At 33.2% G+C, this 14,764-nt stretch overlaps 1 protein-coding gene across 1 annotated transcript in view; it reads left to right on the top strand.

Annotated features, from left to right (window-relative positions):
- Nucleotides 1–501: 501 nt before the first annotated feature.
- Nucleotides 502–14,764, top strand: part of LOC127734067 (dual oxidase 2-like) — a 66,111-nt gene continuing 51,848 nt past the window's right edge. The window contains exons 1-2 of the mRNA XM_052243693.1: nucleotides 502–613; nucleotides 11,462–11,548. Of these exons, the coding sequence (XP_052099653.1) occupies nucleotides 565–613; nucleotides 11,462–11,548 (136 nt within the window). The 5' untranslated portion in view covers nucleotides 502–564. The remainder of the gene's footprint in view (nucleotides 614–11,461; nucleotides 11,549–14,764) is intronic.

Genomic DNA, 14,764 nt, shown 5'->3' with positions numbered 1-14,764 from the left:
TCTTACAAAGCATTAAGATTTATTTGTTTAGCGGTTTTTTTTTACCAGATCATCTGTTTTCATATGATAAATGAATATGTGGAAAAACATATTTTTTTTTTAATTTATATAATTACATTTGATATGACACAGCCATTGAAGCCATTTTTTTATTAAATATACATCCGTTATTTTGTAATCTCTAAAATATCTCAAGGATTTGTGTAAGTTAATAAGTTATTAAGTCATATATTAACGCCTGTTTCATCCGCAAGACATCACGCATTAAATGTTAATCTGCTTTATAATAAATTACAACAGAGAGAAAAAAACTTAATTTTCACAAAACTTGCACGCAAATTAATTAATTGGTTATTCATTGAAAGATTTTTGGTTTATGATTTTTTGAAAACTCTTTATAGGCCGATGTAACATAACAATTTATTTGTATGTACAACATCATACTTATACAGACAACGTTTTATAAGCTTGATAAGATGAGTTAAGTGTGTTGTTCCTGTTTGCTGAATCACAAATAGCGGAAAGGGTACTTTTGACATCCCAGTTTAACTCTGATTTTGGCTGATGGATGCTCTAGTTTGCTGGCTCTTACTTCTCTTGGCTTTCCATGTTGGTAAGTTATCAAACAAACTATTACACGAAAGTGATTTATATTCTTTATTAAAAGCTTAAAATACGATTTTTTTTTCAACTGAATAAGTATACTGCATTTCCTGTTATGGGTTCATGAAGTATGTTAGCGTTGTCATATTATGTCAATTATTACAATATAATTTAAAAAAAAAATAAATATGAGATCAGCTTTAACATCTTTACTATTTCCTTCCCTCTTTTTGTCTTTTTTGTTGTTGTTTTACTTTCGAAAATAAAAATCCATAAATCTATTAATAATTAAAAAATTTGACATTGTGTAATATCGATGATATAGTTTACAGACTGAATCATTGACTTAAATCCGAATCGGATGAGGGAAATGCCATTCGGAAATAATTTTCTTTTTCAAAATTTCCCCCTTGATAATCCAAACTAGATAATTAAGGGTTGACAACAAACAACACTTTGCATGCTAGATTCAGCAAAATAAAGTCATACTCGTTTTTATTGTGGAAACACAAAAACATTAAAGTATAATAGACAATGTCATGGAAAGATATGAAAATCTCTATCGTGTACAATAACCAAGAGCATACTATGCATAGATTCAATACATAACATTTAATTAAAAATAATTGAAATATTTAGTTATTGTTTAAACTACATATAAAATGACTGATTACAATCCCAAAAAGTACAAGACATCATGCCAATATAGAAATACTAATCTATTAGGCTGGTGATACCCAGTGATAGTAATAACATTACCAATTTGAATGTACCATGATCCGGTATTAATGTTCAAGTTGTCATCCAAGCACGCAGTTTGAAATATATGTTTTCCATTTACAAAAAGAGCATACTGTTCTATTATATATATAGAGAAAATTAGTGGTAAAACATCATGAAAATAATACCAAGTCCAACCTTATAAGGAGTGAAATTATGTCTTGTAAAAAAAAATCACTCTGATAAAGAAACATTTCCTTGAAATGGCATCATCAGTATACTTGATTTATACAAATATTTAGTCAATTTGGTGCGTGTTTTTCAACAGACAGTCAGCATCCCTATATAAGACATTGTGTACACCTCTTCTAGTCTACTTGCTCTTTTATTCGTATTGATTTATTGATTGTTGCCTGCTTGACGTCCTTTTTATTCTTATTAAGCAGACTTCATGCAAGCTCAAGAAAAATGATAAGAAGCTAACATAATCCTGGCTATAGCTTCAAGTATCGCTGTATGTGTAGAGAATGTCCTCTCATCGAATAATTTAAAGTTTGGTTACTAATATACTTAAAGCTAAACTTTACCAAAAGAGATGATCCAAATATTCTCATTATGAATTTTCCATTTATAAGTATAACTATGCGTATCTATCATACTAATTGAAAAAGATCGCCTTTTGTCGCTTCTCCGTCTTCCAGATCAAACAATCAATATGGGTTTTGGTGTGTCTCTTCTCCGTCTTCCAGATCAAATCAATCAATATGGGTGTTGGTGTGTCGCTTCTCCGTCTTCCAGATCAAATCAATCAATATGGGTGTTGGTGTGTCGCTTCTCCATCTTCCAGATCAAATCAATCAATATGGGTTTTGGTATGTCTCTTCTCCATCTTCCAGATCAAATCAATCATTATGGCTTTTGTGTGTCTCTTCTCCATCTTCCAGATCAAATCAATCAATATGGGTGTTGGTGTGTCGCTTCTCCGTCTTCCAGATCAAATCAATCAATATGGGTTTTGGTGTGTCGCTTCTTCGTCTTCCAGATCAAATCAATCAATATGGGTTTTGGTGTGTCTCTTCTCCATCTTCCAGATCAAATCAATCAGTATGGCTTTTGTGTGTCTCTTCTCAATCTTCCAGATCAAATCAATCAATATGGGTTTTGGTGTGTCTCTTCTCCATCTTCCAGATCAAATCAATCAATATGAATTTTGGTGTGTCGCTTCTCAATCTTCCAGATCAAATCAATCAATATGGGTTTAGGTGTGTCTCTTCTCGGTACTTATACATCTTCGGATTTCAAATGTTTGTCTTTGAGCGTTCCTGATGAAGGTAAATCCAGAAAAGCGCTTCGGACGCAAGAAATTGTTAAACGTGTTGTTTTCAATTTTTTTCTCCATCTTCCAGATCAAATCAATCAATATGAATTTTGGTGTGTCGCTTCTCAATCTTCCAGATCAAATCAACCAATATGGGTTTAGGTGTGTCTCTTCTCCGTCTTCCAGATCAAATCAATCAGTATGGCTTTTGTGTGTCGCTTCTCCGTCTTCCAGATCAAATCAATCAATATGGGTTTTGATGTGTCTCTTCTCTATCTTCCAGATCAAATCAATCAATATGGGTTTTGGTGTGTCGCTTCTCCATCTTCCAGATCAAATCAATCAATATGAGTTTTGGTGTGTCTCTTCTCCATCTTCAAGATCAAATAAATCAATATGACTTTTTGTGTGTCGCTTCTCCGTCTTCAAAATCAAATCATTCAGTATGGCTTTTTGTGTGTCGCTTCTCCGTCTTCCAGATCAAATCAATCGATATGGTTTTGGTATGTCTCTTCTCCATCTTCCAGATCAAATCAACCAATATGGGTTTAGGTGTGTCTCTTCTTTGTCTTACAGATCAAATCAATCAGTATGGCTTTTTGTGTGTCGCTTCTCCGTCCTCCAGATCAAATAAATCAACATGGGTTTTGGTGTGTCTCTTCTCCATCTTCCAGATCAAATCAATCAATATGGGTTTAGGTGTGTCTCTTCTCCGTCTGCCAGATCAAATAAATCAATATGGGATTTGGTGTGTCTTTTCTCCATCTTCCATATCAAATCAATCAGTATGGCTTTTTGTGTGTCGCTTCTCCGTCTTCCAGATCAAATCAATCGATTAATATGGGTTCTTAAAACCATGCTGCTTAATTAATGCATGAAATGTTATGATTATAAATCCTAATATTTGTTCTACAATAAGGTATGATTGCAATGCAATGAGACAACTATCCACCAGAGACCAAATTACGTGGATGTAAGCAACTTTAGGTCAACGCACAGCCATCAACAATGAGCAAAATTAAACTCATACCGTATAATAAGCTATAAAAGACATGACAAAATATGAAACAATACAAACGAGAAAACCAAAAGTCATGATTTGTGCTTAAACAATAATAAAAAAAAAACATGGCAAGTTACCAACGACTATCACTGAATTACAGAAATTTTTGACTTGGGATAGGTATACATAAAGAATGTAAGCGCTCAACCCTCCCCTTACCTGGAACACTGGTGTAACATCACAACATAAAACCAAACTGTAAAAATCAGTTGGAAAGGTCTTGACTGGTCAGATTGGTACGAAGCAAAAAAAAACAACAAAAAACAACGGACAAAATTAGACACACAGATCTAAGAGAACTCGCAGTTACTGAAAGCTAGTTCAAAGCCAATAACAACTAATAAACAAATCATGTTTCCCAGACTAAAATAGCAATCATTACGTGACATCCAACGAATAATCTGAGAAACCATGACCTTGTGCAGTGTCAAAATATAAGAATTGACAGGAAGGGGGACCATAAGTGTTCATAACTGTATAGGCATTAGCAGTATCTATTTCAGGTTTAAATTTATCAAAAACAAAATCAATGTGAATACAAATAAAGTTCAAATAAAATTGAGAATGGAAATGGGGAATGTGTCAAAGAGACAACAACCCGACCATAGAGCAGACAACAGCCGAAGGCCACCAATGGGTCTTCAATGCAGCGAGAAACTCCCGCACCCGGAGGCGTCCTTCAGCTGGCCCCTAAACAAATATGTATACTAGTTCAGTGATAATGGACGTCATACTAAACTCCAAACTATACACAAGAAACTAAAATTAAAAATGATACAAGACTAACAAAGGCCAGAGGCTCCTGACTTGGGACAGGCGCAAAAATGCGGCGGGGTTAAACATGTTTTTTGAGATCTCAACCCTCCCCCTATACCTCTAGCCAATGTAGAAAAAACAAACGTACAACAGTACGCACAGTAAAACTCAGTTTAAGTGAAGTCCGAGTCCGATGTTAGAATAGGAAACAAAAGAAAATAAACAAAATGACAATAATACATAAATAACAACAGACTACTAGCAGTTACTGACATGCCAGCTCCAGACCTCAATTAAACTGATTGAAAGATTATGTCTTCATCATATGAATATCAGGCACAATCCCTCCTGTTAGGGGTTTAGTATTATACCATCATAAAATATATGAGAAGAACATAACCCGTGTCATGCCAACAACTGGTTTTAGAATAAATATGTTTAATTCCGATGCAAAGACCCTATAAGTGAATCAATATTAAAGCCAAAATATGCAATCTTTTATGACCTGATAACAGTATCGTAACTATATCCCTTCTTAATAAGTCTGTTTAAAGGTTTTATTAGCTTATGAGGTGAATACTGACATTTTTGTGCTTTGTAAAAAATATTACCATAAAAGATTGGATGTGAAATACCCGAACGTATAAGATGCCTGCATGTTGAGTTATATTTACGAATGATGTCCTTATACCGATGATAAAATTTAGTAAATGTTTTGACTAGTTTATGATATCGAAAACCCTGCTGTAATAATTTTTCAGTAATACATAAATTTCTCTCGCTAAAATCTAATACGTTGTTACATACACGAGCGAATCGTACAAGTTGAGATATATAAACACCATAAGATGGTGACAAGGGAACGTCACCATCTAAAAATGGATAATTAACGATAGGAAATGAAAAATCATCTCTTTTATCATAAATTTTTGTATTAAGCTTCCCGTTAATGATATAGATATCAAGATCGAGGAAAGGACAGTGGTCATTGTTAGTATTAGCTTTATTTAAAGTAAGTTCAACAGGATAAATTTCTTTAGTATACATACTGAAGTCGTCATTATTGAGAGCCAATATATCATCCAAATATCTAAAAGTATTGTTAAATTTTTGTATCAGATGTTGTTTCGATGGGTCTTTGCTGATTTTAGTCATAAATTGTAACTCATAACAATACAAAAACAGGTCCGCAATAAGTGGTGCACAGTTAGTCCCCATTGGAATTCCGATAACTTGACGATATACGGAATCTCCAAAGCGAACAAAAATGTTATCAAGTAAAAATTCAAGGGCAGCTATAGTATCAAAGCATGTCCAATTGACATAGCTCTTTTGTTTGTTGCTACTAAAAAATGACCTAAAAGAGTTTGAACATATGTATTCGCATTCCGACTTTTTAAATGCCCATTTAATTAGGTGTGTGAATTTTTTCTTAATAAGAATATGAGGCAAAGTGGTATATAGGGTAGAAAAGGCTACTGTCCATATTTACAAAAACAGTATTTTCTTTAACATGTCTATTTTAAAACAACGTTATTTAAGGGAACGATATGTGTAAATACATTACGGAAATTAAGGCTTAAAGTATATGACATCTTAGGTCCGTACCAGTTTAACCTTTGCTTCACAAAAGTAGGAAAATCCAACTTATACTCCATTATGATTCTGCACACATGATAATATGCAAAAAGATTAATTATCTTGGTTATAAGACTTCAGGCTATTCTTTTTTTCACATAGTTGTGGCTAAAAAATATTATATTGTGCGGTCATTATTGTCATAGTTCATTCTAATCTTACTTTTCTTTGTAAGGTCTTGAAGATGATGTTTCTTACTGAATTATAACACAAGCCCTTTGTCGGGCTACAAATGGTAAAATTAATAGGAAAACTTGTCCAGGTCAATGTGGAATTTATTTACAATCTGAGACTACTATTATAGTAAAGTAGTCTCAGGAACAATCGAACAACTTATGCTCCGATGACCGTCTTCTTGAATCGAGGACAAATAAACTGTGTATCTCTCTTGATTGTCAATCAAAACAAAATCATTGGCTTCTTAGTGTTGATTTACTTAAAATTATATATTATTTTATACACTAACATCTTCCTTAAGATTATTATATATTACATAGTTTGTACATATTTTAAATTTTGGATGTATTTACTTTTTGATTTAAGCGTCAAACAAATACTAGTCCTTTTTTTTTCTATAAATGAAAATGTTCTTGTATTCTAATGACATCGTCCCTGGTGTCAACTGCATTCAAGTTACATATGTTGCTACCTTTTATGCTTTTGATAATGGTAGGATATAGATATATAGATATAGCATACCATTCAGTCTTTAACAAATACTCTAGTTCAGGGAAACAATGCGCATGTGCAAGATCGATCGTGATTTTGCGTTATCGACTGATTAGGTACGAGATTTGATGAACTGGGGGCATTATCGGTTTATTGATTTATCAGATCGGCATCGTTATTACTGTAATCAGATTATTTATAAAAAGTGATTGATTACACTGACAGATTAAAACAGACTATTTTGACTGTTATGTTACTTAATCTTAATTACAAAAGAAACGGTTTGATATGTCACCTGACTTTGCGTGTCACCTTCACGCAAAAATGGACAGATTCATGCTGTGAAGTTCACTTAGCAGATATATTCAATAAGTTACGAATGCTATTCATTACCATATCTTAGGTCATAAAAATAAAAGTCAATCAACACCTAGGCCATATGGTATCATGAAGTTTTACCTTAAACTATGTATCTCACCAGGCGACAGTTGGACAAAATTAATATACCCTTAATAATTATAATCATGTTCTGACAGTTACCGTTAAAACATATGTTCAAAATACTAGCCCTGATTGCATGCGTGTATTAAATTTACATAAAGGTATCGTGCTTTATTCAAATGCATCAGATATTGACAATTTTGAAAGGAGTGGGATCTGGGTCGTTCACCATATCTTGTCTTATCGTGAAGCATACGTAATATAGTATGCAGAATATCTAACTAATTTCAATGAGATTTTATAAGATCTTAAACAGAATAAAAGATACTTTTTATATTTTTTTATATCTTCAGAAAGTAAATTTTCACACATATATATAGTTTGGCATTTGTTTACATAATTTTAGTGAACAGTTCTGTTGTATATTTATTTTTGTGTCAGAAAATTCACGTTAATAGGTAGAAAAATGATAATAAATGTGAAAAATATATTGTTATATTACAATTAGTTTAGAAAAAAGTACACCCCCTCCCCCCGAAAAAAAAAACCGATTGTCGTCTTATCGAAAGCAAGGAGATCTTTTGACATACATCCTTCTTTTTGTCAAGCTTGCGAAATTTATTTTGCGAAAGCGAGACTTGGCGATCCTAGATTTTGTCGTCAGCGTTAACGCCGGCTGCGTCAACATTTAGGTTCAGTCTGCGGTTAAGTTTTGTTTTACATCAAAATCTTTGTCAAACATAATGGAATTTCAGGAAATTGGAACAGAAGCTTCTTTATGACCAAAATACAGTATCCAGGACAAAATTTTGCAAATTTTTATTTTCATTTTCCCGTATTTTATTACTAAATGGACTTCGTTTTTCTTTAACAGTTAAATTCAGGTTTTGTCTAAGGTTAAAGTTTTTCATGCATTCATCAACAACCGTTTTGTTTAATCGTCCAGTTGCAAGTTATATGCATATCCATGCAGGTCAAGATCATGATAATGATATATGAATGTTGAAACTGTTTTGCTCTACATTGCGCTGGACTTTTCACTTATTTGTTCAAGATGCAACAGTCCGAGTAAAGACATTGTATAGCTTATTAGTGGGTGTGGCTTTTTTGCTAAGAGTTTAATTCCATACGACGAACTGTACATAGCTGTTTGTTTTTATGGGAACTTTTTTTATTATGGGTTGAACAAGGAACGTATATACTATTTTAAACGATCAGACTATTTATACAATATTGAAAACATAACATTTATGAAGCTAGAGTTATAGGTTATTGAATACTTCGCATAATATCATTCATGATATCGACTAGCTTTGTGTTATGACAAGAAACAACTTTTCAAAAAGCTCCGTTTTACATGACAATCATATGGTTTAAATTGTTAACCTATATCCGACCGACACAAGCCAAAGAGAATAAATTATGTAGTGTCACCGTTGAATGATATACTGTTTTGGCAATTAATGCCATTACGTCAGCATGTATCAGGAAATTATTCTCAATCTCCAAATATGATATTTCTGCACATAAACTTCCTCGAAGTTCTTGGAAGCTTCCAGGGACTTGTAGGCCCTCGTTCCTTCTTTATCATTTCGTTTTGGTTATTTGCAAGGTAAATTTCAAGTTTCTTTCAAATTTCTTTCCCAATTTTCTCCCGTAATTTTCAAACACTATAGGTCTCGAAATTCTACACAATATTTTTTTTTACTTTATTTAACATAAACATAAACCAAAAAACAGATGACACTCAACGACTTCACAGGTAAACGGGAAAGCGGCGGGCATCCTTAACATCGAATATTAATTTGTACATGATGACTGTGCCCCCAGTTCATCCAAATCTCGCATATTCTCGCATGAATTTTAATTAAACGCTTGACCCACTCAGAATTCTAGGTCGCGAACAAGCTTTCCCTGAACTAGAGTATTCAATCTTCATTTTTAGGAGGGTCGTAATGGGTGTACCTTCATGACGAATAACGGTAAAAAATCTTGCCAAATGACGTTAACGGTAATTTTTGGTGCATGACGATAAATTGTACATTTTCTTTATGACGATAAAAAACAAGAGGCTCTCTTCATGAGAGTGTAATAGAGTATTACTTTCTGTTGAGTGGAAATATGAAATAGAAGTCTATACGTTCTTGCTCAATCCTTTGTCGCTTTGAAGGCGTCATACTGGTCATCCTCTGCCTAAACAATGTGTTACTGTAATTTGAATTTCAAAATGACTGAGTGACGTTTCAAACGTACTGATCAACTCCACCGTAGCGAAACACATGACTGACATAATCAATAATATATTACAGTAAATACGAGCGAAAAATATCTTTATAAGTAAAGAATTGTCGCATAAAAATTAAATACACGGCCGGGAAATGGCAAAGTTCACGAAGTCTAGTCTGATTCATCATTTTACAAAAAAAAAAGTTCAAGCAAAAGGGGGGGGGGGGGGGCGTATGCCCTCTACGCCCCCCTCTGGATCCGCCACTGACAAGTGCCTGTGATCCGATCGCAACAGAAAAGAAATAGTTTCCCGCCTTTTTCTTCATTAGTTCAAGCTATTCGGAAACCATCAGTAACTTTCATAAGCAACTATTAACTGGAGGATCATTTGAATAATATTTTTCACTGTAGTCTGTAAGTATTTCGCACATTTGGTGTTCTCACATCGAACATGTACATAAAACAGTACGATATCATAATACTCCCATGGGAGGCCTGTACTATAAAGGAAGAAGAAGGAAATAAGAATTGAATATCCTTATTTTAAAAGTGTTTGTGATGTTACCCTAGTTATGGTTTTTTTCCCTAAAAAAATATTCTGATCCCCAATTTGATGAAAAAAATATATTGTGGTCAAGCAGATGACAAAAAAAAAAATATTCTGAATCCAGATTTTCCCGATACCTTTTAGTGTTAAATTTTGAAAAAAATAATTGATTGATAGCCTCGAAAAAAACTAAAAAAAAATTCTGACTCGGACAAAAAACCATAACCCCCCTTGAAGTTAAAGGTTTCTCCCTTACTGGCCTGAGTTTATCTTATCAGGTTTATTGGGCAAGGGAGATAACCCAAACTGCACAAATATCTAGATTTATTACATTGGTAGCATTGAATTAAATTGATTTCCCGTCAAATAAAAACCGATAATTTCACATGTGAAATAAACGTGGTTATTTCACTCTCTGACGTCATACAACAATAGGCGTTGTCAAGACGTTGATAACATCGGATCAAAACAAATTGTGAATGGGTAGAAAAAGATATAGTTCCTTACATTTTCTACATTAATTTCATTAAAAAAAGCCATTTGCCAATGTAATAAAAAGAATAACTAATCAAAGAATTCAAATATCGAAAAATATTCAACTCGTGACCGAACAACACTGATAATTAACTCATGCGCTACGCGCATTCGTGAATTAATGTGTTGTTCGGTCACTCGTTGAATATTTTTCTCTATTTGAATAAGATTATAGTTATTCTATAAATATATTTTAATTTTCTAACAGAGTTTATGCTATTCTATGGTTTTTCGATAAGATTAATATCAACTGGAACAGAAGAATAAAAGAAAATACACCAAATAAGTGGCCCAGGATGGCATAATATTATTTGTAGCACAATTATATTCAATCTAAACAATAAACATGAAAAAAAAACCAATAAATCAGTCCGTTAGTTTTGTTTGTTGAATTAATTTACATTTGTCATGTCAGGACCTTTTATAACTTGCTATGGTATGGGGTATGGATTTTGCTCATGGTTGAAAGCCGTATGGTGACCTAGTTCACCACATCACCACATCTTATTTTTATGTAGAGCAGTTTATACTTCATTTTGTATATTTTGTAATATTGACTTGATATGTTATGAAACTTAAGGTGAATAAAATAATCGGTGTGTAATAATGCAGATTAAGCATAGAAATGCAAAATATTTGTAACCAATACAGAAATTATTTATCTACAGCATCTTGAAAAATCTGACTGACAATTTCTTATATCTGGATTCTGATCTTTGATATATAATTTCTTCTCTTTTTTAATTGTGCACAACAATATAAATCATTCAAGTCCGTAGAATCATTTGTTATATCAGCTGCTTCAATAGGAAATGCCTTTATTTAAGTAACTACTTAATATAGTCTACAATTTTATAACACTATTCACAAAAATATAAAGATTGAGCAACATCAACCATTTTAAACAATTATAATATAATTTGGGAATTGCCTTGTTTGCTTTCAGATTGCCAGGAGGAAACGCCTGACCCTGAGCTTCATCCGTTAGATGGATGGTATAATAATCTTATTAACCCAGACTGGGGTGCAGTTGGTTAGTATTTTGACTGTAAGATGAATGGCACATAACAATCATATTAATTAGCCCAGGCTGAGTTGCTGACTTATATGAGTTGTACATAAGGGACGACATCAAAAGTTCAATGTACATGTAGGATAAAAAACTTAATTCACATAGATTTTTCACTGACCCCACCCCCCATCTTAAATTAATTTGGGAAAAATTGATTGACCAATATGGGCATATGCTTTTCAGAGTATACTTTTTGTATCATGGGTCCTGTTTTTCCTCAACAATGTATGTTTGTTCTGTATATTGACTTGGACATCACTTTTAAAAAATATTGGAATAAAGTGATGTGTATTTTTAGTATGCATCAAAAAAGGCATTGTTAAATTATAATTTTATAAACACTACAGTCAGTATGGATTCTGCATTTTTCATCCGTCCACTATTGGCATGGGTAAATAGTGGGTTTATGGTTTTGATTGTTTTTGTTTCTTTTCTCAAATGAATATAAAACAGTTCATTGTTTCATATAAAATATATAGCTTTAAACTAAATAGTGGTCCATTGAAAAGTATGGGGATGACAGGGCAGTGCATTTGTGCCAACTGTGGAGAGAGAGAAAAACACAATCCCAAATGAATTTTTATTCAATGTCTGTTGACCACTGTCATATTTCTCTACTATCTCAAGAAATTCTATATACCGGCAACTTCAAATTTGTATTTGAATTTATATTTCAGTTTTCATTTCAATAATTAAATAATTAACACAATTCATAGAAAATTTTATAGTTTGTTTTTGGAATGCCACCATGCCGTGTGGACCAAAACAATCTGTGTTGATCTGTATATGGTTTCATATCATTCGAAATTCATGATCAATAAAGCGTTTGAAGGACATAGATACTATGATTAATTTCGTCCCAATACATTCGGCCAAAAAATTGCTTTCCGGTACGATTTGATGGCATTCATTTGGTTTAAAAGTCCAAACATATGGTAGGGCCGAACTTGAATCCGTATTTTTCAACCCGAAAATCGATGTTGGATAACAAAACTTGCAACGATTTTTACCCCCCACCCCCAAACTATTTGAATTAAGTTTTTTATCCGACATCGATCTTTTGATGTCGTCAGGGACGATCATATTATCTCTGGTGGCTGTGATAAGATGGATTGCACCTAACAATCTTATTACCCAAGTTTTGTTACCAAGGCATCAATCACCTTGGAAGACTATAAGCAGTTCTTTTATAATTCAGAAAATTATTTAAATGCATGGAAGATAAATGTTTGAATATACAATATAAGTGATTAAACAGAAATGTTTTATTGATCCCAAAAGTGACAATATTTACAGATTATCCATGGTTTTTCAAATGAGTTTGAAAAACAATCGATAATCTGTTTATCGCTATTTTGTATATGATGTCGTTGATGTTTACATTGACAATGTCACGTGCACCCTTAGTTTCTAATGAGAACTTTCTATCTCAAGTAAGTAGCACAAAAGAGATTAAGGGAAAAATACACAAAATAGCGATAAATCATTATTATTATAGCGATATCATCATTGTGCTGAAATTCTTTTTGAGCACCCAAAATTCGCAGACTGTTTAATTCTATAGTGACTGCATAAGGCCTTAATTCACACCTGCCACTCTTTAATTTATAATGAAAGTACACTCTTCCATGAGGCAGTCACCAACATAAAGTCATTTCTCCTACAGAAATTATTATTCTTTGTTTTTTGTTAAATTATTAGGTTCATTGCTGATTGTAGATTTTCAATTCTGAAATCTGCCACACTTGTTCATATGACTGATTTCAACAACATTCATTCAGAAACGTAACAATTTTACACCACAAAAGTAAGAGGCCATTTATAGGGTGAACCTTTAAAAAAAGCAGTTTTAAAAATATTGAAAAAAAGAATAATACCGGTACACAAAATGAGTATAAAATTGTTTAAGAATGGATTACAGCAAAGCCTAACATTTTCCAATTTAAAGCATCACTCTTATATCATAAGGTCACATCAGCACTATAATTGTCTATAGTAACCCTAAATCTTACCATTTTTTGGTAAAAAAAAAAGGTGTTTTTCATGAGAACAACATTTTGCTGAATGTATTTCAATAGCCATGCTAGTAGATAAACACCTATGATAAATAATTATAGATTATTTTTGGTTTTTCAAACGAGAGGGTGTTTCTCAGCAACAATCTCAAGGAAGGGCTAAAGCCCTGAGATTAGATGTGGACGAGAAAAAATCCTCGAGTTTGAAAGACCATTGATAATCTGCTATTTTGCCTATGACGTCGTTGATGTTTACATTGACAAAGTAACATGCACCCTTAGTTTCTGACGATCATTTTCTATCTCAAGCTAGTAGCGTGATATGAAAATTTATCACAAAAAAAGATCATAGAAAAAATACGCAAAATTATAAGCAATAATGCATAATAAATGCCAGGTATGTGGTCTGGCCTTATTTCTATCACTGTATTATTGTGAATTTTTATACGACCGCAAAAATTAAAAATTTTTTGGTCGTAAATTGGTATGACGTTGGCGTCGTCGTTGTCGTCGGCGTCGTCCGAAGACACATTGGTTTTCGCACTCTAACTTTAGTTTAAGTGAATGGATCTCCATGAAATTTTACCATAAGGTTCAATACCACGAAAGGAAGGTTGGGATTGATTTTGGGGGTTATGGTACCAACAGTTAAGGAATTAGGGGCCAAAAATAAGCATTTTTGTAACTTCCAGGCAATAACTTGTGTGTAAGTGTATGGATCTCTCTGACATTGTACCACAAGGTTCCATATCACAAAGGGAAGGCTGTAATTGATTTTGGGGGTAATTGCCTCGAAATTTTAGGAATTAGGGGCCAAAAAAGGGGCAAAAAACAAGCATTTTTCTAGTTTCATGACAATAACTTGTGTGTAAGTGTTTGGATATTTCTGAAATTGTACTACAAGGTTCCATATCACAAAGGGAAAGCTTGAATTGAGTTTGGGGGTAATTGCCCAAAACGTTTAGGAATTGGGGGGCCAAAAAGGGGCCAAAAATAAGCATTTTTCTAGTTTCCAGACAATAACTTGTGTTCAAGTGTATGGATCTCTCTGAAATTGTACTGCAAGGTACCATACCACAAAGCGAAGGCTGGGATTGAGTTTGGGGGTGATGAATAATAAGGGGGTTCAAAAAATTTTGGGGGGGGGGATTTTTTTTTTTTT

This window comes from Mytilus californianus, unplaced genomic scaffold (genome assembly GCF_021869535.1).
Source record: "Mytilus californianus isolate M0D057914Y unplaced genomic scaffold, xbMytCali1.0.p SCAF_3, whole genome shotgun sequence".
Lineage (NCBI taxonomy): Eukaryota > Metazoa > Mollusca > Bivalvia > Mytilida > Mytilidae > Mytilus > Mytilus californianus.
Note: the sequence above shows the minus strand (reverse complement) of the source record. Positions and strands in the feature narration are given on the sequence as shown.